The sequence below is a fragment of the Sceloporus occidentalis genome, unplaced genomic scaffold, assembly GCF_023333645.1.
Source record: "Sceloporus occidentalis isolate IW3139 unplaced genomic scaffold, rSceOcc1.0.p SCAF_2, whole genome shotgun sequence".
In the NCBI taxonomy this organism is placed as follows: domain Eukaryota; kingdom Metazoa; phylum Chordata; class Lepidosauria; order Squamata; family Phrynosomatidae; genus Sceloporus; species Sceloporus occidentalis.
This window is the reverse complement of record NW_028316982.1, coordinates 248,057,041-248,079,684: the sequence shown is the minus strand read 5'-3', so window position 1 is coordinate 248,079,684 and position 22,644 is coordinate 248,057,041. Positions and strand designations below refer to the sequence as shown.

General features: G+C 38.7%; 1 protein-coding gene across 4 annotated transcripts in view; it reads left to right on the top strand.

Moving 5' to 3' along the window:
* Positions 1-22,644, top strand: part of LOC149319949 (intraflagellar transport protein 88 homolog) — a 61,533-nt gene that overhangs the window by 25,086 nt on the left and 13,803 nt on the right. For all 4 annotated transcript variants that reach the window (XM_089512643.1, XM_089512642.1, XM_089512644.1 and 1 more), the window contains 8 exons: positions 2,022-2,108; positions 6,621-6,807; positions 8,863-8,971; positions 9,136-9,286; positions 12,661-12,776; positions 15,308-15,360; positions 15,660-15,725; positions 16,983-17,089. In XM_089512643.1, the coding sequence (XP_089368769.1) occupies positions 2,022-2,108; positions 6,621-6,807; positions 8,863-8,971; positions 9,136-9,286; positions 12,661-12,776; positions 15,308-15,360; positions 15,660-15,725; positions 16,983-17,089 (876 nt within the window). The remainder of the gene's footprint in view (positions 1-2,021; positions 2,109-6,620; positions 6,808-8,862; positions 8,972-9,135; positions 9,287-12,660; positions 12,777-15,307; positions 15,361-15,659; positions 15,726-16,982; positions 17,090-22,644) is intronic.

Genomic DNA, 22,644 nt, shown 5'->3' with positions numbered 1-22,644 from the left:
TTTTTCCACACTTTAAGGAAATATATATACTCACTTATAAGTCTCGAAATTTTAGTCCAAAATCAGTACAAAAAACTGGATTGACTTATCCATGGGCCAGTGTAAGTACTGTACCTTAACTTCTTTCATAGCCACCCTTTCCAGTCTTAGGCTGCAACTGTACTGCAGAAATAATCCAGTTTGGGCCGAAACAGATGGCCCTAAAGGGGCAACTTGATGCTGTCCCTTTGATCGCCGGATTGGGGCCATGGCAACTGCATATGCTGTAGCCCCAGTCCAGCATTTTTCCAGCCCAAAAGAAGTAGCAAAATGCTGTTCCTTTTTGCGCTGAAAAAAAGCTGCCCTTTCCACCATGGCTTCTTGATGCTCCTGCGGCATGTGGTGTCTAAATGCCAGAGCACCAAAAAGCTGCCCCCCGTATATGCAGCAGGGCAGCAGGACGTGCATCATCTGAACACCATGCCCCCCATAGTGCGGGGAAGCCGGCACCAGCCCTTGAAACCTTTTAAACTGCCATGGCTCAGTGCTATTGAATTCTAGGAATTGTAGTTTTGTGAGACATTTAGCCTTCTCTGATAGAGAGCTCTAGTGCCACAACAAAGTACAATTCTCAGAATTCTATAGCAGTTAAAATGGATTATTTCTGCAGTGTGAGTGCAGCCCTAGTCTTTTTCTGGTTTCTTGATACCAGTCTCTGTTCTGATCAGTATTTGAACCAAGGTATGGAAATTCTTTCAATTTTCTTGTTGTCTAGGGTGAGTTCTTGTAGCTCTTCTGTGGTCATCATTTTTGTTACCTTAATGTTCAATATTAATCCAACCTTGGTACTATCCTACTTGACTTTTTTCAGTAATTGCTCCAGGTCTTTGTTTATTTCTCCTAATAGTACTGTGTCATCTGCACATCTCAGGTTGTTAATGTTCCTACCTTCACTTCTCCTACCTCTGAGCCTAAGCCTGCTCTGCATACGATATTTCCCGCATACAGGTTGAATAAATAGGGTGATAATATGCAGCCTTGCCTGATCCTTTTTTCAATTGGAAACCTTTCTGTTTCTCCATACTCCGTTCTGATGGCAGTCTCTTGACCTATTTATTTATTATTACCATCATGCCTTCCGATTCACGGGGGGGGGGGGGGTGTCTGTTCTGGGAACACACACAACCCTGCAAATCGGGAAAACTGCTAATATTGGGGCCCCATTGATGACAATGGGGATGTGCTCCTGTGTGCAGTGCTTTGTGTGCGCCTCAGACACATGCACCGTTATGTCCCTCCTGGTTTGCCGTCCGCAAAAGACCGAGGGATACAAACGACAAGACTGCGAATTAGGAGGGACGACTGTATATCCTATTTATTTATATCTCATTTATTTTTTTTAATATTATTGATTAATGGATATTATAGTTTTATGTACAGTTGGCACTCCATAGCCACAGATTTTTTTATCCATAGTTTCAAGCATCCATGGCTTGAAAATATTCAAAAAGTATATAAATTTCAAATAGCAAATCTTGATTTTGCCATTTTATATAAGGGTCACAAGTTTATTATCTATTGTATTTAAAGGGACTTGAACATCCATGGGTTTTAGTATCCATGGAGGGTCCTGGAACCAAACCCCAGAGGATACCAAGGGCCCACTGTATGTTGATTATGGCTTACAATGGGAATTGTAGTTTGCTGTCAGCCTTATGCAGGTTTACTTGGAAAGATTTGCTTTGCCCTTTTGCCTACAAAAACCTATGCCTCTTGGTTTGAGATGTCTCAGAAGACATTTACTTTGAAGAAAGTTCCTTTCCCTTCATTGGCAAATAGCGGCTGTGCTCAAATATCTATTTCATATGTTGCTGTTAAACATTCCAGTGTAGTACTGTGATTTGACATTGCATTGGTTGAACTGTCACTATATCCTGAGCGAAGGATTTATTTTGCATAGTTTCCTACAACAGATGTAATTCAGGAATCCACATTTGTTTGAATGGTTTTTCAATATGAGTAACTTTATTACTTATTTCTAGGCTGTGGAGACATTAAAGATGTTTGAAAAGAAGGATAGCAGAGTTAAAAGTGCAGCTGCAACAAACCTTTCCTTTCTTTATTTCCTGGTGAGTGTTTGTTTGGCATGGTCCCTCATTAACCTAAGCCTGCCTGAGGATATGCACCCTCAGTAGATATCTCCATTTGGTTTGTCTTATAATATAATGAATAGTATTGGGGAGACAAACAACTGAGAAATACATTTTGTTTGCTTGAATTAATTCATATCTTAGAACTGCAAATTCCATTTTTACTTTTGTAATTTCCTAATTTAAAGCTGGGACTTAATATCTTGATCTTCTGTTATTAAGGTGAATGAAAAAAGGGCCTGAACAGACTGGCATAAAAATCCGGATTCCAGCTGGTTTGGGGGTGTGGCATACAGACGACATGTGCCCCCAAGCCTACTGGAAGTCGCCCAAAAATTTACATGGGGACCGGCTTCCAGGCACCCCAATGGCACAGCATTTATGCCCCACATGCCACCGGGGTGCCTTAAAGCCAGCTTTTGACTGCAGCGGGGTAGAAAAGCCGGTTTTTGCCGGCCCAAAAAGCAGTGGCTCTTTGCCACTCATTTTTCGGCCAGCAGAAAGATGGATTGGGGCCACAGTGTGATGTTGCCACGGCCCCAATCCGCCTTCAGAAGGGGTGGCCTATTTTGCTCCAAAGTTTCAGAAGGTGTATATGTGATGTACAAAGTGTGATGAATTCACTGGTACTTTCCAGTTCCACTGTTTGGTTTTTGTGGTAACTGGCATGAATGAAATTCTTGAAGGCAACTTCTTCATCAGTTGTCAGAAATTCTGAAGACTGATGAAGCAGATGGTTTCAGTCATCCTCTCCAAAACCTAAAAAGCATTCAGGGGTTGAAGCTAGTATCTAATAATAAACCATCAGAAATGGAAGACTGCTTCAGCATCTTTTCTTCCTTTTATCACTCTCTCCCCCATATAAGAAATAATAACATGATTGATGGGTCACATCTTAGGTGGGGTTTGTGTGTTATTCAGGAGCATAACTGAGAATTTGGAGTCAAACTCCCAATACATTATTTGGACTATCTGGATGAATTTGGTGACTGCCTTAATATAAGAAGTCTTCAGAAATAAAAAGGAGACCATACTAGTCCACCTTCTCATATAGATATTTGTCATCCTAGATCTAGAGGGATATTTAACATATTGCTCAATTCTCCTTCTTTGCCTTGGAAAAGCATGCATATGCCTTTTCACTTCAGTAGTGAGAAACACTTTTTCCTATGGTTTTTCCCTAGTGTTATGACTTTTCTCTCTAAAATCATTCCTTTTCTGCTTGATTTGTAAGTTTCTACGAACAGCCATAAGTAAAACATCCACTATATTTCTAAAAACCAAACTCAGGGTCTGCACAGACCGGCACTTTGTGCCGGCCTGGGCCCGAACTAGGGTTGCGCAGGGGCCGAGCCTTTACATGCTCAGAAATCCTACCGCGAGCCCTAGGTGCCATCTTGGCGTGTGCCCGTACATATGGCGTACACCATGATGACGTCGCTCATGCACATCTCCTAAACGACGCCCCTGTAGCACCGGGAAAAGAACTCCTTTTTGGTTGGGATGTGGCAAGCGGCTGCAGTGTCTCCAACCCAGCCTGTTCAGGGGCAGCATAGAGCCGCCCCTGAATAGGCTGTTCATACAACCCCTAAGTTGTGAAAGGGATGTTACTCAGTCAGTCTGATTTGAACTGGGCCTGTGGTACTTGCTCAGCATTTTATTGCTTTGTTCTTTAAACCAATCCCCATCACATATATCCTGAAATAACCTATATTGCTGGTTGGGACAGGTTCAGTAACTGGCTGGTTTTAACTTTAACAAAAGAGCAAGTTGCTCTAAGTCAGGGGTGGGGGCCACAGGTTGCATGTACACACAACCAGGACGAAAATATGTATTTTGCAGATATTTCCCCTATGAAGTGCTTTTGCTCCAGGATACACCAAGATTTATTCTAGGGGCTGTGTGTGGAGGGGCATTTCCACCACATTTGAAGGCCACCTGGGGCTCCCATGGGTCACAAACAATTTTTATATTTTTTAAAATTTTGCCCCTAAATGTTCCAGATTGTCCACTGGAAAGGTGGGGGTGCATTTCTGCCACATTTTGAGGGGCCCCTGGCCCAATTTAGTGTAAGGATAAGGATGCACACACCCCAGGACAAAAAATACGTGGGTTTTGTTTTGTTTTGTTTTTAAACCCAAAACATGTTGGAAATGAACCTGTAACAATCCAGAGACATTTGGGGACAAAATTTGGGGGGGGGGCATTTGGGAGCAGATGTGGCCCTTCAAGGTCTCCTAGGGTCCTTTATGTGGCCCCCTAACCTTCCACAGTTGCTCACATCTTCTCTAAGTGTAGCTATTAAAGCAGGGGTGGACAATCTTGGAAGGCTCAGAGGCTCCATTAGTACCCCCAGCAGCCTTTGGTGATCTGCAGACCCCATTGTGGCTGCTCTGGAAAAAAAAAGGCTTTGCTCCCAGATGCCTCCAACCCCACTCTAAGGGAGATGTAGTGTGTTATCAACAGGTGTCAAGGCCCAGGAGAGACCTTTTTCAATGACAGGAAGTGAGTGGAAATCATTTCCTGTTTCAAAAAAGGCCTCTTTGGCTAGGTACAAATGGGCCCTCAGTGGCGCCCTCGTCATGTGCTAGGGTTGTCTCAGGGCGGAGAGGCCACATGCCCCGCAACATGATGAGGGCGTAATAATGGCAGTGCCCTGTATACATGGGCGCCGTCATTGTTACTTAAGTGCCGTGCAGCATCCGCATGGCACAGCGCAGTGCTTACGTAACTAGTGCGCCAATGATGCACTTGTTATGCCACCCTTGTGGCGTAAAGGGAAACTGCTTTTCCTGGGTCCTTTTTCTGCCGGAGGGAAGCTGTGTGGTTTGGCAGCTGTGACTTCCCTCTGGTGGAAAAACAGGCGCTGGCAGGGCTCGTTTTTCGGCGGTCTGTACCACAGAATCATAGAACCATAGAATCATAGAGTTGGAAGAGACCGCAAGGGCCATCCAAGCCAACCCCCTGCCATGCAGGAAAACTAAATCAAAGCATACCCGACAGATGGCTATCAAACCTCTGTTTAAAGACCTCCAGGGAAGGAGACTCCACTACACTCCAAGGGAGTTTGTTCCACTGTTGAACAGCCCTTACTGTCAGGAAGTTCCTCCTAATGTTGAGCTGGAATCTTTTCCTGGAGCTTGCATCCATTGCTCCGGGTCTTAGTCTCTGGAGCAGCAGAAAACAAGCTTGCTCCCTCCTCAATATGACATCTCTTCAAGTATTTCAACAGGGCTATCATATCACCTCTTAACCTTCTCTTCTCTAGGCTAAACATCCCCCGCTCCCTTTGGGCCCAGGGAGCAAAAAAAGTGGAAATTAACCTAGAGGGTCTTTTGAGGCATTTTTTTTAAAAAAAATAAAGGTTATTACCACAGGAGGCCCAAGGTCCTACAGACATAGTGGAAATCCCTTCCACACCACCTAGAGTGGGCGAATAAAATGTTCCACTGAGCCCTAGGAGCTTCAATTTGTCTACCTCTGTATTAGAGACAGTCCTAAATAGAAAGATATTACATTTTTTAAAATGTTAATTAGATTTTTAAAAATGAAAAAGAGAGTGGAAGTGTGCAGAATGCAAATGTGAGTTCACCATATACTAAATATAAACAGACCATATATTCAAAAATGCATTATGTTAGTGTTAGTACCTGTAAAACACACATTCATGCATAGCTAAAGCATAATCTTCTGACTATTGGAAAATGGATGGCAAGTGCTTATTTTTCGAACCTTGAAGTCACTTAACAACAGTAAAAAGCATACAGGATCCAGTCATAATGATCATCAGTTGAATACCAAGTCTCAGGAATATAATTTAAAAATACATTTAAAAGATTTTTCTAATACAGAATTAATTTATTGTCATGCACTGAACCAGAAAGGGTAACAGAGAAAAACATTTGGAATGCTGGTGTTAAGCCTGGTTTTTAAGGGGAGTTCGATGCATTTTCTGCATTTCAATGCATTTCAAGTCATTTTCTGCTTTAAAAATGGGTCCTGTGCTGGGAGAATATAATTTTAAAATAAATAAAATCTATATTTGATTTTTATTCTGTTAGGAGGACCAAGCTATAATAGGAAGGGATTTCAGGATGGGACTTCTTTCATTGCTAATCCAATGTCTTTTTACCTGTAGGCCTGCCATCTGTGGATTTGAGCTTCCATGGATGGCAAGCCCCAATTGTTTGTAATATTTGTATGCACATGGCTGCCATAGGAAACAACAGGACTTAAGGTCCTGTGTTTTTTGTTATGGGGGGGCGGGGGGCGGAATGGATCCCCCACGGATACAAAGGGACAACTGTAGTTTAACCAATGTTCTGCTATACCAGCAAAGTAGTTAGGATTCCAAATACGTTTTTTCATTGTAGCAATGTATAATATACACAATACATAAAGGATCAGATTGCAGTCCTACCAGGTTGTTGTTATATTTAGAGTCTTTCTCTTCCTCTCAACTTGTTCATAAACTATTTGTGTTTATTTTAGGAAAATGAATTTACACAGGCCAGCAACTATGCAGATTTAGCTGTAACTTCTGATAGATACAACCCAGCTGCTCTTACAAATAAAGGAAATACCATTTTTGCAAATGGAGACTATGAAAAAGCAGCAGAGTTTTATAAAGAAGCTCTTAGGAATGATTCTTCATGCACTGAAGCACTTTATAATGTTGGTAAGTTAAAAGTACTTGTGTTCTAGTCTGAGGTAGGGCTCTTAGGAGTTTATCACACCAGTGAGATTCCATGGGAAAACGGGAGTTAAATGAGATTTAAACCAACACCCCCCCCCCCCCCGGAAATTCCCAAAGTTTATCACACAATAACACAATTAATATGAAATAACGCGAAGTTAATCCGAACACAAAGCAGAGAAAATTGGCAGCTTTTTACTTTCGGAACAACCCGAAAGTAAAAAAGCTGCCGTTTTTCTCTGCTTTGCTTTGGATTAACTTCGTGTTATTTCATTTGGGCGTTCCCTAGTGTGATAAACTAACTGAATTTGCAAGTTTGGCTTAAATTCGAATGTATTTTAAATTGCATTTAACTCCCGTTTTCCCGCAGGATTTCCCCTAGTGTGATAAGGGCCTTAGAGAGATATTAGAAATAGCTGGCCATAGCAAAGGGCATGATGAACCTGCAAACAAAAGTGAAATAGCTGGCCGTAGCAAAGGGCAGTATGAACCGACAAACAAAGGCTAACTACAGTTCACTGAAGAAGTCTACAACACAGAATGCTTACAATTTAGTGATAACCCATAGCTGGCTAGCCAGACACAATCTAGAACCAAATGAACTTGAAGAGGAGGTTTCAGTTGGTCAGGGAGAATAGTGTTGGAGTAATTGTGTTTTAAACAAAAGAAAACTATTTTGAGTGACAGTGACATGGAGTGACATGTATTCTATGTGATAAACACAGACAGCTGAGTCATGGGTACATGGCATGAGGCAAATTTGCTGCAAGCTTGCATCATGCTATGTGATGCAGAGTAATACCCAGAATCACCCTCATAAATAAGTGGGCCAAGAAGGTCATGAGTGAGTTAGTGCGGAGTTATAGTTGGAGTTGTGGTTGGAGTAACAGTGTATAGTAGCTGGTTGGATGTTGATAGAGAGAAGTTGGAACGTGCATATGTGCTGTATTGTACACATTGTAACTGAAGATAAAGTCTCCAGAACTTTGGAAGAACCATTGCATCTATGAATCTTACTTTGTGTGTAAAAAGTGTGTCAGAGCATTATCAATACCAACAGCTGGTATTTTGCTTTTTTTATTTTCTCTTTTTCCACTGCTACAGTATTGTTGGTTGCATCTGGGTTGGTTTGTTCCCAGACTGCGCTGGTAGTTGGAGTTTCCCTTTGCCAACAATGGGTTATGGGCCCAGTATAGGCCATTATATCCCAATATAGGTTGTTGGGGTGACCTGGGTTCTAGACAAACCTGCTCTGCAGAGGTTTTACCTCTGTGTGTTTTCACAATAAGCAGCCAGCCAGCTGGTATTTGGCTTATTTTTTTCTTTTCGGTTTTGTCTAATCATGTTATCGTTTCACTGAAGATGTTTACAGAGCTTTTGTTTTTGCTTCTGTTGAAGTGTTCGAAATAGCCTACAAATATGGCTAGTAACACAGGAATATTAAGCTTTGATAAATTAAACGGCTCCAACTGCCACCCATGGTCCATTTTCTCATTCTTAACAAAGTTTTCTCATTAGAGAGTGTTTGTGGGGCTGTGTAGAGACCCCTTCCGCTGGTATGTGGAGTAATGCCCAGCAACAAACTGATAAAAAGGCAAGAGCAATTAGTGTCTCTAGACTCAAGTCAGCTAGTGTGTGTGAACAACGCAGCTACAACTTTAGACTGCTGCATGAGTTTGAGAAATGTTTATCAGAGACCCTCTTGTATATCTAAGATGATTTTAACTAAAAGATAGTATAATACCAAACTGAAAGTTGGTGATGATGTCAAGAATCATCTAGATAACACATCAGCTGCTTACATTGCCAAAATCAACTTCTTTTGCCCTCATCAGTTTGTTGTAATATTTGGTACAATTTATTTATTACTGATATTTATTATTTATTTACAGTAATAAGGGAATGAACTTTCAGAAAAATGCTTCCTAGTTTTTGGCTGATTATTTCTGTATGCCACATCAAATATATTTTCCAGTTTCTGCTTCTCCTTCATGTAAGTTAGCTGAAGCTTCCAGTTTTGCTTATTCTTTTTTGTAGGTTTAACATACAAAAAGCTGAACAGGTTAGATGAGGCACTGGATTCTTTTCTGAAGCTTCATGCTATCCTTCGAAATAGTGCCCAGGTTCTTTTCCAAATAGCAAGCATGTATCTTTTCAACAAATATAAAGTCAAATATTTCAAATATTAAAGTCTTTATATATCTCTGTTGTAGTTCTGAACTGTACATGTACATATTTATGTAAAAGTTTCATTGGAATTTGCATGTATCAAAAATTTACACTTACATTCCTTAACTGATGAAACTTCAGATATGAATTAATGGAGGATCCAAATCAGGCCATTGAGTGGCTTATGCAGCTTATCAGTGTTGTTCCAACAGACTCGCATGCATTAGCAAAACTTGGGGAACTCTATGATAATGAAGGGGATAAATCACAAGCTTTTCAATATTACTATGAGGTATGTGTTTTTCAAATTATAATTCTACATTTACATATAATCCTGTATAAATTATCTGTATAGGAGGGAAAGCTACATAAGAGAGAAAGCATTTTTAAATGGGTGTTTTGAAGATCTAAATAGAATTTAAATCCTCAGCCCTAAGTGAATTTATTTGATTAACTTATTTAGTTGCCATTATGTGTCTTCAAGTCATTTCCAACTTATGGCAACTATAAGGCAAATCTATCATGGGGTTTACTTGTCAAGATTTGTTCAGAGGATGTTTGCCATTGCCTTGTGCTGTGGCTGAGAGCATGTAACTTGCTCAAAATCCAGTGGGTTTCATGGTCAAGTAGGGAATTGAATCCTAGTCGCAGTCCAACTATTTGTCACTGCGACTATTGCAGTCCAACTATTTAACTTCTTTTTATAAATCAGGAATAAGGAAGCTGTATAGGATTTTAAAAATTATCAAGTAATACCTGCAGAAATGTTCAGTTTACTTTAACAGTGATTTCAAATTGAATTTATATGGCACGGTGATACAAGCTGAGTGCTTACTTGGGATAAAGTTAGCAAAATTTAAGCCCCAGAATTCTAAACATTGGCGGGATACAAACCGCCGCTTTGCGGCGTTCCCCCGCTGGCGCCATTTGCTCCGCGCGGGAGCTGCAGCAGCCAAACCGCGCGACTCCCGCGCGGAGCAAAAAAGAAGCTCCATTTCGGAGCTTCTTTTCGCGGCGCACTGATGACGTCGCGAGGCGCCGCTGGCACATTCGCAACGTCATAGGCGCCGCGACACGTCTGGACGCTATGCGTCCAGTACGTAAAGATGGCGGCGCCCATGTGGAAGGGGCGCCGCCATCTTGTACGTATTGTATACGTACTAGGGTTAGGGGGGTGCGGAAGCACCGCCCCTTCCTAACCCTAGTACGTATACAATACGTACTATATGGCGGTGTGTATCCCGCCATTGTGTTTATAAAGCACTGTGGAATATGTGTGTGTGTTTCTAATAGTTTACACAAGTTCTATGCACTAGTGAGAAAACATGAACAGTGAATTGATCTGTAGGGAATCCAAGGAAGGTGCTATGTAAAAGCATACCAGATGATGTAATCTGATGGAGGCAGCAAAGAACAAGACATCTCTTTATCTTGATGGGAGGAATCACAGAATCATAGAGTTGGAAGAGACCTTAAAGGCCCACAAGTTCAACCCCCTGCCATGAAAGAACACACGATCAAAGCACCCCCCTCCCAACAGATGGCTATCCAGCCTCCATTTAAAAACCTCCAAAGAAGGAGACTCCACCACATTCTGAGACAGCATATTCCGACAGCATTGTCGAATAGCTCTTACTGTCAGGAAGTTCTTCCTAATGTTGAGGTGGAATCTCTTTTTCTGTAAGAGAAAAGAAAAGAGGAGAGTAATGTTTACGTGAGCAAGGACTAGTGAATGTTTCTAATCTGATTCAATGAGATTTGTCAGCTGATTGAACAGGGAAAGATATAAATCTGGCAGAGAAAAGACAGGCAGACTTAGCATCAGCTTCCCACAAGAGATGTAACTGTTGTGCAGTCTACACCAATACTGCTGTTACTAGTGGATAAAAGATAATCCTGTTAAGGTCTTGGCAATCCTAAATAGAGATTTTCTGTTTTCATTGTAATGAATGCTGCTGGATATATTAGTGCCCAGATGTCCTCACCCACATTCCATCTGTGGTGGAAATATATAGATACCCAAGGGAGGAAAAGATTCAATTCGTTACGAAAAATTCCTTATGAAATGGGTGCATTATGCCTTACATATAATGTAATGTAATGAAAGTAATGTGCCTAGACATTGAAGCTATTGTTTATGTGTCTATTCTTGCACACAGACAGTTGGATAAAATATTTGGGACGCTTACTCTGGACAGAGATAGAAGAATGCATCCCTCCCTCATATTTATTATTTGATTTTTACTAAGCTTGCTTGCCACGTCTAAATTTATTCTAAATTTGTCATTTTAAAGTGTGCCTAATTGCTTCAGGATGTGGGACGTGGTCAGCTCCACGCTCTGTGGAATACCTGCTGAATTCAGATGGAATTCAGATCTTTTGTTCAACAAGCAGTTTCACATTGTGTCCATACAGTCTTCTTAACCTTCCCAAAAGCCATATATAGAGTTTTGACTTCTACTGTTACCTGGATATACTGAGAGTCTGTGCAGAAGGAAAGGCAAGACGCAGCGCTTCAGAAGAAATTGCTAACATATTTAAGTAGCTTTTGTTCTGCTTTTTTAAAACAGTAATGAAATATAGAAACTTGTACAATTTAAACTGAAGTCCATGGCAAGCAGTTTCTAAAGCTCTGCATTGTTTGAGCAGTGTTAAGCACATTACAAATCCTTGAAAAAGAGGACACCCATGTAACAGGTTGCACATATAAATCAGGTCTGTGTCGTTACAAATATTGATATGACAAGATGTTCACTTTAATATATATATATATATATATATATATATATGGAACATATACTAGCTTTACAATATATATTTTTCAATAAAAGTAAATCATATATTAAAAATACATCTTTTTGTTCCTTGCTTTAGTTGCTGCCTCACTGGAGACCCAGAAACTTTTGTTTAATTTTGTTTTTTTACCACACAGTGGTCTTTTAGTGAATATTCTGTTCGGTTTTTGCTTTAACAGCTGCCTACAGCTATGTTTTTTGGTTTGTTTGTACAGGAAAAAAGGGGTTGGAGAGCCACAGTCCTTGCTTTCTTACCTTCAGCATAAATGGAATGATTTGGTATTTTTGCTTTTTTAGGGCTGAAGTTCTAAACACTCTTACTAGGAAATAAGCCCTAATGTACACCGTGGGATTTATGTCTGAATAAATATAGGATTGTGTTGGGGGTTTATGCTATAGCTCAGACTATTTTTAAGTGTAAACAGCTGAAGTATATTTTAAAAATTATGTAATTTTTCCCTTTCAGAATACAGAAAATACTTCTTATAATAGAGTAGCTGGAAATATGTCCAGAGTATGAACTTCAGAAAACTTTAATACAGTGTTTTCAGAAAATTAATTGTTCAAGAAAATTAATCTATTTTTTAGTGTTTACTTTTTTCCACAAAATTAAAATGTTTGAAAAAAGACATATGGAAAATATGGTGCTCAATACAGCAAAGTCTTCTAAAATGTTTTCTGTTGAGGGCAAAACATGACACATTCTTTTTAAGGATTAGTTAGGCTATTAGCACACTGCCCTCATTCATGTATTACATATTTTCAGCATCTGGAGAATTAAATACGTAAATGAGTAAGATATTCCAGAAGCAAAGTAAAGATGTTGTTTATCACTAATGCTGCATTTCTTTCACCTTCTTTATTTTGTCAGTCCTATCGGTATTTCCCTTCAAACATTGAGGTCATTGAGTGGCTTGGAGCCTATTACATTGACACACAATTTTGTGAAAAAGCTATTCACTACTTTGAAAGAGCAGCACTTATTCAGTAAGTAATGGTGGTGTTTCTGCATTCAAACCAGTATCACTGGTAAAGGGACTTTGAGCAATGCAATTATCCTAGATGCAAGAGAAATAAATTAAAATGCATTTATGTAACAAACTACATGTAAACAGTAGAATAGCTGCTTTTTTGTAAAGTACTCAGATGGTTCATTTATTTAAAGAAGTAATGTTGAGCCATCAGCTTAAGGAAAAATGCAACACTTGGTGGTCTAGATTACGTGCTTCAAGTTAACAGAAGATGTGTTCGGGATATTAAGATTTTGTTATTTTTTGGTATATTGTTTGGTAAAGGTCTTAAGAATTTCTTCCTCCCTTTTTGGAGATTTATATCACAGTTTCAAATCAGATGATTTTTCAGGAAATCTTAAAATTTTAAAAAAATACAATACAGAGCTTTGAGGAGGTTTTGAGGTTTGCTTTTGAATGTGTTGCAAATCAGAAAATCCTAAGGGGTAGTGGGACAAAACAATATTGCTGCTGTCACTGCTGGCATTCCTATGCAGTTACAGTAAACTCAACAAAAGCAAATAAAAAATTGTTATAAATCAAACATTTTGGAGTACACTGGAATTGTCTAAGAGTGCTGCCTTCTGTTTCATGTCAGTGCAGACCAATGGGAAGGGTTTACTATAATCTATTTTGCCTTAAGATAAGTTTTAAGCCCAAAACAGATGGGCAGGAAAGAGCAGCTTCCGAGCACTTTGGGGGCGGGGTGTGCAAGATAACACATGCCCCCGGAACAGCTGGAGCGGCCCGAAGCCACCCAAAAAAGGAGTGCTGAGAACGTGCTCCTTTCTAGCAGTCCATTCCATGGCAGTAGCTGGCTCCAGAACCACGGCGTCTGTCGCCATGATCTTGGGCCAATTAGGGAACAATCAGGGCTGGAGTGGCCAGAGGCTGCTCCAAGATGCTGGTCTGCTTCACCCCTTAGAAATGAGTACTGTACTAGATTCATGAGTCTCATGAGGTACCACAGTTTATGACATTGTGCCAGGAACTTGGCAGAAAAAGCTGAAGAAGGACAGCCATTTTGTTTTTAATATTGTGCTTTGAAAGATCAGTGTCATTGTAAAGAATTATATACAGTATATATCCATGGATTCAGCCATCCACAGCTTGAAAATATATAGAATTTTAAAAAATCCCAAAAAGGAAACCTCAATTTGAAATAAGGGACATTATTTTATTGTGCCACTGTATTTAATGGGATTTGAGCATCCACAGAATTTGGTATCCACGGAAGGTCCTGAAACCAAACCCCACTGGATATCAAGTGCCCACTGTAGTAGAAGATAGCCTAGGTTTTACAGTACCATATATAGCATTTTCTGAGTCATTATTTCTTGGCAATTTAAGGCCTGGCAGTTATCTCCCTCATTTTTCAAGAAGTGCCCAAATTCTTTGGCTTCATTTATCAAAGAGTGAATGATTGTTTTTAAATGGATACAGACCAATAAAATGTTTTTCAAACAACAACTGAAGTTTTTCTTACCACTTCCAAAGAACGAAATATATAGGCTAGCTTTTGGATCATTCATGCTGGCTAAATTTACCTCTTGGAAAATAAGGCAGCTCTGGAAAATTCAAAATATTGAACCAAGTCTTGAAAGTATTTTCTTCTGGCACAGACCCTTTGGCATTTGGGATCCAGTGTAGAAATTAAACACATACATGAATCTTTGCTTATTTGCACATTGATGTAAAGTTTCCAAAGAGGTGATGTGTTAGTTATAATGTTTTAGTCCTTTCTTAGAGAACTGAACATTTAACCTTTGTGTGAAGATTGACATAATTGTCATCCTAAAATTATAGAAGTCATGTACAAAAAGGGTCCTACTTATCTTCTGTAAACAACATCTTATTTAAAATTCTTGGTTGCTTGTTTTTCATTCTCTTTCAGTCATGTAGCAGTCATTCTGTTGTTTTGTATGTGTTAATACATTTTTAATATAGTAATTGTTTTAAGGTAATAGCTGATAACTTTGCAGTAGACTTTGCAGTCCTTTATGAACTGAATAGTATGGAAGCATTTTCCCCCAAAGCCAAGCTTATTACATCACATTAATTGCAGTAGGAAAGGAAAACATCAGTGATAAAAACAGTTCAGTGACAGAGTACATGTTTTAAATGCAAAAGGTCTTAGGTTCAATCCCTAACGTCTCTACGTAGAGGTGAGAAACTTCAGTTCTTAAATATGCTTTTAATTCTCTTCATCTGAAATAATTGAATTTTCAAGTTTTTACTAGAAATGCATTATTAAAAAAACACCACACATTGTGCTCCATCCACCAAGCAAATTGTACAGTTTTAAATACTATTTTTGCCAGATTAAAAGCATGGTATCTCAAACTCAATAACACATTTCATCCACAAATTTGAGACCAATTTTTTATTTGCACATCCAAGAAAGAATTCATTTTTGTAAAATACACTTCATGGTGGATATTCTTCACATCTGTGATGTCTACAGAATGTTTTGTCATTTTTATAACACTGTGATATATTTCTTTGCAGGCCGACTCAGGTGAAGTGGCAATTGATGGTTGCTAGCTGCTACAGAAGAAGTGGTAAACCTCATTTCCAGTGATTTGGTCTCCTAATATTTTTCCCCCTTTGGTTAAAAGCAGTGATATTGGAAGGGGACCTTTCCATTGTGCAGCTAATAATAGTTTTGGCTGAAGTGGGCTGGAAGCAATCTGAAGTTGGGGAAATGGTGCGAAGGGAAAGGGTTAAACCATACGGTCCCTAGCCTTGCCTGTTCAAATCTGTTCTGAATCTCCCTACCCATCAAAGCTAGGGAATGCTAGGAGGTATCTGTTTATGATATGGTGTCTCTTAAGTCTCTGAATATTTATTTGACTAACAGGTAACTACCAAAAAGCCCTTGATACCTACAAGATGATTCACAGAAAATTTCCAGATAATGCTGAATGTAAGTGCTGAATGTAAGATGCAGCTTTTAGGAGAGGCTCACTTTTTGTCTTAGATGGATTAAGGTGATAGATAGATAGACAGACAGACAGACAGACAGACATGCCTTACTATTTAGCAGTTCCTACACTCCAACCATGGTGATTCAGTGCTATTCATAATAAACATAGAGCTGGGAATTTACGTATATTTCCCAAGATCATTCTTTAGATTAGAATGAATGGGGAAGACCTCTGTGTACGGGATCTCCCTGCTGAATATTGGTTTCTCCTTTGCCCACAAGAAATCCCCTATAGGACTTCACAAATCCATTTCTACTTTCTACAGATAGTGCCTTAAGGGTGCGATCCCATGCATGCGTTCTCAGAAGCAAATTCTGTCTTAGGTCTTAGTATGTAGCTATGTTAGAAATTCAAATTAAATGAAAATGATGTTTATGCACACAATTTTCATAATTGCACAACTAGTTACCAAAAGCCATAACCAAAGGGGAATGTTCTTTCAGATATGCCCAATTGCTGAATTTTCAGGTTTCATTTAAAAAGAGAGTAAGTGTATAATTAAGTTCATTCTGTCCAGTGTCTACTCCCAGGTATCTGCTATTTTTAGGCCTCTGATGCAGTGGATTCTTATTTCACTAAAGCTTGTGCCATTAGAAATTAGTCCTTAAGGGATTACTGGTCTCTGTTTTACTGCAACAAAACTATCATGGTTATCCCTTTGGAAATCAACATTTTCATTGCATTGTTAAAATTATCTAGAAAGTGTTAAATAACTTCTACACATTTTATACTCTTGTGTCTAGTAGGTTTATCATTTTTATTTACAATCCTTCTAATAATAGTTACGCACCATGCACTCTGACAGAATACGTGCCATTAGACCAGCACCTATGCTGCCAGAGTGTATGGTGGGTGACTATTATTATAATACCATTCTGCATTAAGGAAAGTATTTTTTTTATAAAATACCACACAGCTTTCTCTTTCTTCAAATATATTTCTTTTTCACAGCTTAATTGCTGGACTCTGCAGCAGAAAAATTGGCTTTCTTTACAACACTGTTATCATATCTGTTAAAACATATTGTCACCCTATAAATACATTGGTTAAAATTCCACACTGAACAGATTGAAATCACTGGGATTAAGTGCACTTAACAGTATGCTGGATATTGGCCATTGTTGCTAGGCAGTGTGCTAGGCTTATTTGTTCAGCTGCTTTTAAGTCCATTAATATTACAACCATTGTACTTCTAGGTTTACGTTTCTTGGTCCGACTATGCACAGACATGGGCTTGAAGGAAACCCAAGAGTATGCAGCTAAGCTTAAGAGAGTGGAAAAACTGAAAGAAATAAGGGAACAGGTAAATTGGGTTGGGTAGTTCTATGAAAATTTAAAGTACAGTTTGAATCCAGACAAATGAAATAAATAAATGACTGAAAAATATGAGACATTGGTCTTACCATGAACACTCATTCTGGAATGGCAGGAGGAGCAATCCCTTATGGGGTTTAATTGGGTTGGCATGTGGGGGTAAACCCAATTGTGGTGGATTGCTCCTACATGTCATCCCAAGAATTTTCTAGATTTAAACTTCAGATGTCATAACTCTGTCATGCTGAGCTTCCTGGACAGTAGTGCTTCTAAATAGTGACAATAAGGCTGTGGAACAAGCTACAATATTAGTAGCCTAGCTTAAATTGTTGTGTACTTTAAAGTGTGCCTTGCTTCCAATTTGTGGTGACCATAAGACAAACTTTTGCTGGGTTTTCTTTGCAAGATTTGATCAGAGGGGGTTTCCATTGCCTTCTTCCAAGGCTAAGAGAATGTGACTTGCCCAAGGTCACCAAACGGGTTTCCATGGCTGAATGGGGGGATTCAAATCCTGGTATCCTGGAGTCCTAGTTGACCATTTAAACCACTACTGTGGTCTTTTAGCCTTACTATTCTAGCTTTACTCACTAGCAATTGTGGAAGAAAGATAAAAAATAACTGGCACAACTGCTTCCATAGCTGTTCCCACAGTAGTCGCAGACACACATTCTCAACTTCTCTAGCAGCTGTCTGAGAGCTTAGGAAAGTTAATTTTTTGGACTGTAACTCATAGAATCCCCAAACCAGCATAGCCGCAGTCCTCAAGACAAGAGATTTGCTACCTCTGCTCTTCTTACTTATTCTCACCACTAGCAAAATGTTCAGATTTGATTGGCCAGGTCATGTGCATTTAAGGAAATGCTGTGAAAGCGAATAATGACACACTTTTTCTGCAACAAGCTGGGACTGGAAGGTGATTAGAATGTACAGGTATTATGTTTAAATATAGCTGGAAAGTCAAAGTCAGTTGTGGGATGACTAAAGTTCCCATTTCACATACTGCCACCTGTAGTAGCAGCCCCGTGTCATTTATTTATTTAATAACCCAACTTTCTCGCATCTCATGACTTAAGGCAGCTTTTGTTGTTAACTGCCCTCGAGTCGATCTCTACCCATGGCATCCCTGTGGATGAGACATCACCAAGACTATTTTTTAGCAGGAACTACTCTACTTAGTTCCTGCAAAACCATACCCATGACCTCCCTAATAGAGTCCATCTATCTAGCCTGCACCCGTCTGCTCTTTCTGCTTCCCTCCACCTTTCCTAGCATTATTGTTTTTTCCGGTGAGTCGTGACTTCTCATGATGTGTCCAAAGTATGACAGCCTCAGTTTTGTCATCTTTGCTTCCAGGGAGATATCTGGCCTAATCTGCTCCAGGACCCATTTGTTTGTTGTTTTAGCTGTTCCTCAGCACTCTTCTCAAGCACCACATCTCAAATGAATTGATTTTCTTCCTATCTTCTTTCTTAACTGTCCAGCTCTCACATCCATCTATGGTAATAAGGAAAATAGTGGCTTGTACGATTCCGACTTCTGTGTTCAGTTATATATCTTTGCATGTTAGAACCTTTTCTTGTTCTTTCATACCTGCTTTCATAGCCGCTGTCCCCATTCTTAATCTTCTTCTGATTTCCTGACTGCAATCCCCATTTCTATCAATGTTTGATCCAGCTTGCAAGTCAAAACAAAGTACAGATTTAAAAAATTCTACATTAAGCAAAAATTAAAAACAACAATTCTGTTAAAAACAAAGTAGCAATAATTTAAAACACATTTAAAGCATAACACACCCTATTAAAAGCACCTTTTTTCTCCAAGAAGTTAAAACCAAATGCCTTCCCAAATAAAAAAGTGTTTGTCTGCCAGCAGAAAGAGAGTCGAGAGGGAACCAACTGAAACTCCCATGGTGGGACCTTATCTTTTGATAAGATTGGCACTACTACGAAGGTTTAAACAAGAGCTTCCTACAGCTTGTGCCTCTGTAAGGCAGATCAGCTATTGTTGATTTACTGGATGATTTAAACCAGGGGTAGGCAACCCTTTTGAGCCGGGGGCCGGGTTGCTGTCCCTCAGACAACTGGGGGGCCGAAGCCAAAAAACAAATAATTAAATAATTTTTAAAAAATTAAATAAATAAATAAACCAGGACAAATGTAGGACAAAATTTTCAAATGGAGGGCACTTTTTAAATAAAAAATGGAGGACACGTGAAAAAATTTGCTGATTTTTTTAAAAATGTTAAGATAAATGCATGTTTCTGAGGCTTCTATAGACAATTGCCCCATCATGCCCCTCGCACAAGACGCCAAAGGCCCCGGCGGCAGGACTGGGCTGGGGCCGGTCCCAAGGCCTCGCTGGGCCGCATCCGGCCCGCGGGCCGCAGGTTGCCTATCCCTGATTTAAACAGATATTAGACTACTGTTGAAATATATGTTCTATGTACCTGTAGATTTTGTAGACATGTTGAGGCTTTTACTTAAAGGTAGTTCCATCTCTCCACAGGTTTCTGGCCTTAGAACTGTATAGCCAAATAAAACTCACCTGTCTGTTATTTATGGCACCTGGATCCTGTGGGTCTACTAATTACTTTAAAAGAAACTGCTGAGGAATAGCACTTCTAATGCTCTATATTCTATGATTTGAAATGAATACATTACCCATCTAGTTTAAGAAGTTTCAAAAGGATGTATTGGTGAAATGTGTATATTATAAAGTGAGCAAATAAAAGGTTAAATTTCCCTGATCATGGAATTGTTAACTGTAAGTTCAAATTAGAGTCAGGGTTTGTGCAACTGACAAAATGTAGGCTGTGAAACAAAAATTACATTTAATGTGCAGCATCCCAATCATGGCATACAGATTAGTAATTATGAAACTCATCCAGCCGTGGGATGATTTACAACCTACTTGGAGAAATATATGTTTCAGGAACTTTTAAATTATTTTATAGTTTTTATTTTAGAATCTGTGCTTTGCAACAAATTAATTAAAGCTTTTAGTTTAGTGCCAAATAAGTTAGAAACATGAGAACTTGGAGAGCAACAATTTCTTTTCATGTGTTCTCTTGAATGTTTACAGTAATAAAACATTTTTGGATTTACAAGATTTTGAGACGCAAAACATTTCTTTGAGGTCCTGTTGAGGAATACTTTCAGTATTTTTTCAGCTGACTGTTTCCAGTTTTAATGTAAGGGAGCATGTTTTATTGAAATCCCTTTGCTGAACTTTCCAAATCTGTGTGAGCATTATGTTAGAGCAGAGATTTTTATTATGTGCAACTTTTAACACCAAATGTTAAATTATGCCATACAGTGACAACATGCAAAGTCCATTTTAATGTTGTTTTCATTATGCCTAGGAGTAAATTATATTTTTAGTTCACAATGATTTTGTAATAGGAAGTTCAACTCAATGATTTTCTTGGATTTACTTGGAAATAAGATTGATTCACACATCCATGGTCATCACTTGATCATGCTCACATGCAGGCTATCTGGTTAGAATCTCAGTAATTAAAATTATGATCCCTCCCAAGCTTTGCTACTTGTTTTCAACTATCCTGATCAGACTGCGAAATGATTTATTACAATAGTGAGAAAAACTTTTTGTCTGAAATTTCATTACATGGAAATTTGAAATCAGAGGAACTGGGAATCCCACACTTGAAACTTTATTATACTGTTTGACAGTTTACACAGCTTGTCCAACTCTCAATAGATGAATCCAGGAAATTCTGGTTTCCTCTAAAAACAGTAGGTTTAGACTATAATACCCTACAGACCTATTCCTCCCTCCCCTTCATGCATCTCCACATCTGAAAAAGGAAATCTTTTTCTGCAAACTATGCTTTGGAAATAGCCTCTCTAGTCCCTCCTTTCTTTAATAATTCATTATTAGTTTGACCAAATAAATAGACATTCAATAAGGAATGGAAAATTCTGGAGTCTTAGACTAAGAGAGATAAGTAGATTGTTCGCAAAATTGCAATGCAAATTAGAAAGCTGGGGATAACATGCAACACTGGTTATAAATATTTAAAATAATTCATTTCTCCTCACATCCACAAGTAAAAGCTTCAGTATTGATAGAATTAACCCCCAAATGGGGAGTTATTTATGAGAGAGAGTGACTCAATTAAAGGTTTAATTTCAAAGTTATATGCAACAGTATCTTAATTAACACACCTTTTGACAGTAATAGAGGTTTAGATTAGTATGGTAAAGGAGCCTGAACTTTTCCGTAGAGAACAGATGAAATGAAATCTAGTCTCAAGTACCATTTTGCTCAACCTCTGCAGCAACTAAAGGACATGTGCTAAAGTTAAGTGTATAGATGGTGCTGCACTTCATGGTGTCTTTTAAAAAAAAAAAAAAAAAATCATGCTCCCTAAACCGATAGAAATGCAAACAAGAATCAGGTACATACCTTCATATGTGGTGGCTTTGTCCTGCTACCAGTCAATACAGGGCTTAGTTTTTGAAGAAATGTCTAAAATCATACATCAGCAGGTAATCCCTATTTTAGCACTGTTGATTTTTTTAATAGGAGAAAATAAAACCTGTTGAATAAGAAGTAACTGGTTACCTAGTTGGTTAGCTAGGATGATTATAGCCAGATTTTACAAAGTCTGTAAAGTCTCCATAATTTCAAATTGCTTGAATAAACTGTGTGTAGGGATATACTGTACTTCTCATGGAAAAAATCTAGAAGTAATAATTCAGTTCTTTTTATGAAATCTAGTACCCTTTTATTAACCACTGCAATAATAATAGTGATGCTTTACCATTCTACACATTGAAGTCTCTGGAAAGATCTTTTATTAAGATAAACCTTGGGGGCTTTAATGTCATATGGATTCTGTGTGATAGATATCTTGGTTTCTATATTTAATTTTTCTTAAAGTTGTTGTTTAGTTATTTTCTTTTTGTATTTTTGTGATTTAAGTTAGATAAAAGTATTTTTTTTAAATGGTGCTACTCACTTGACTGTTGATGACTTGCATGTATAACTAGATAATTATGCAAATGGTTCTTGTAGCATCTTTGAGACTAACTATACAAAAGAAGCGGTACCATAAGCTTTCATAGACTTGGTCTACTTTCTCAGATGCATGGAGTGAACTGTTACACAGTTGTCCTTCCTGGGCAACAGTTCACTCCATGCATTTGAAGCAGTAGACCAGTTCTACTAAAACTTATGCTACAACGTCTTATACAAAGTTAGTCTCAAAGGTGCTACAAGATTCCTGTGCATACTAATATTCCAGACTAATATGGCTATCTGTATATATAGACCATGTTTAAGTTGTTTGTGTGGTTTTGTAGTTAGAGGACTGGACCCTGACTTGTGGACCTGGATGACTATGTGCCAGCTTCTTTTTGCTTCTCCTGTTTCACAGTGTGAAGGAAAAAAGGACAAGTGGGATGTGAATGCAATACATGTAACTCTTCATGTGACCTTTCTGCCTTATAGAACTGTGACATATATTTACCATATGTATGAAAAATACTCTAGAAATTGTTGATGGTAACATTACACAGA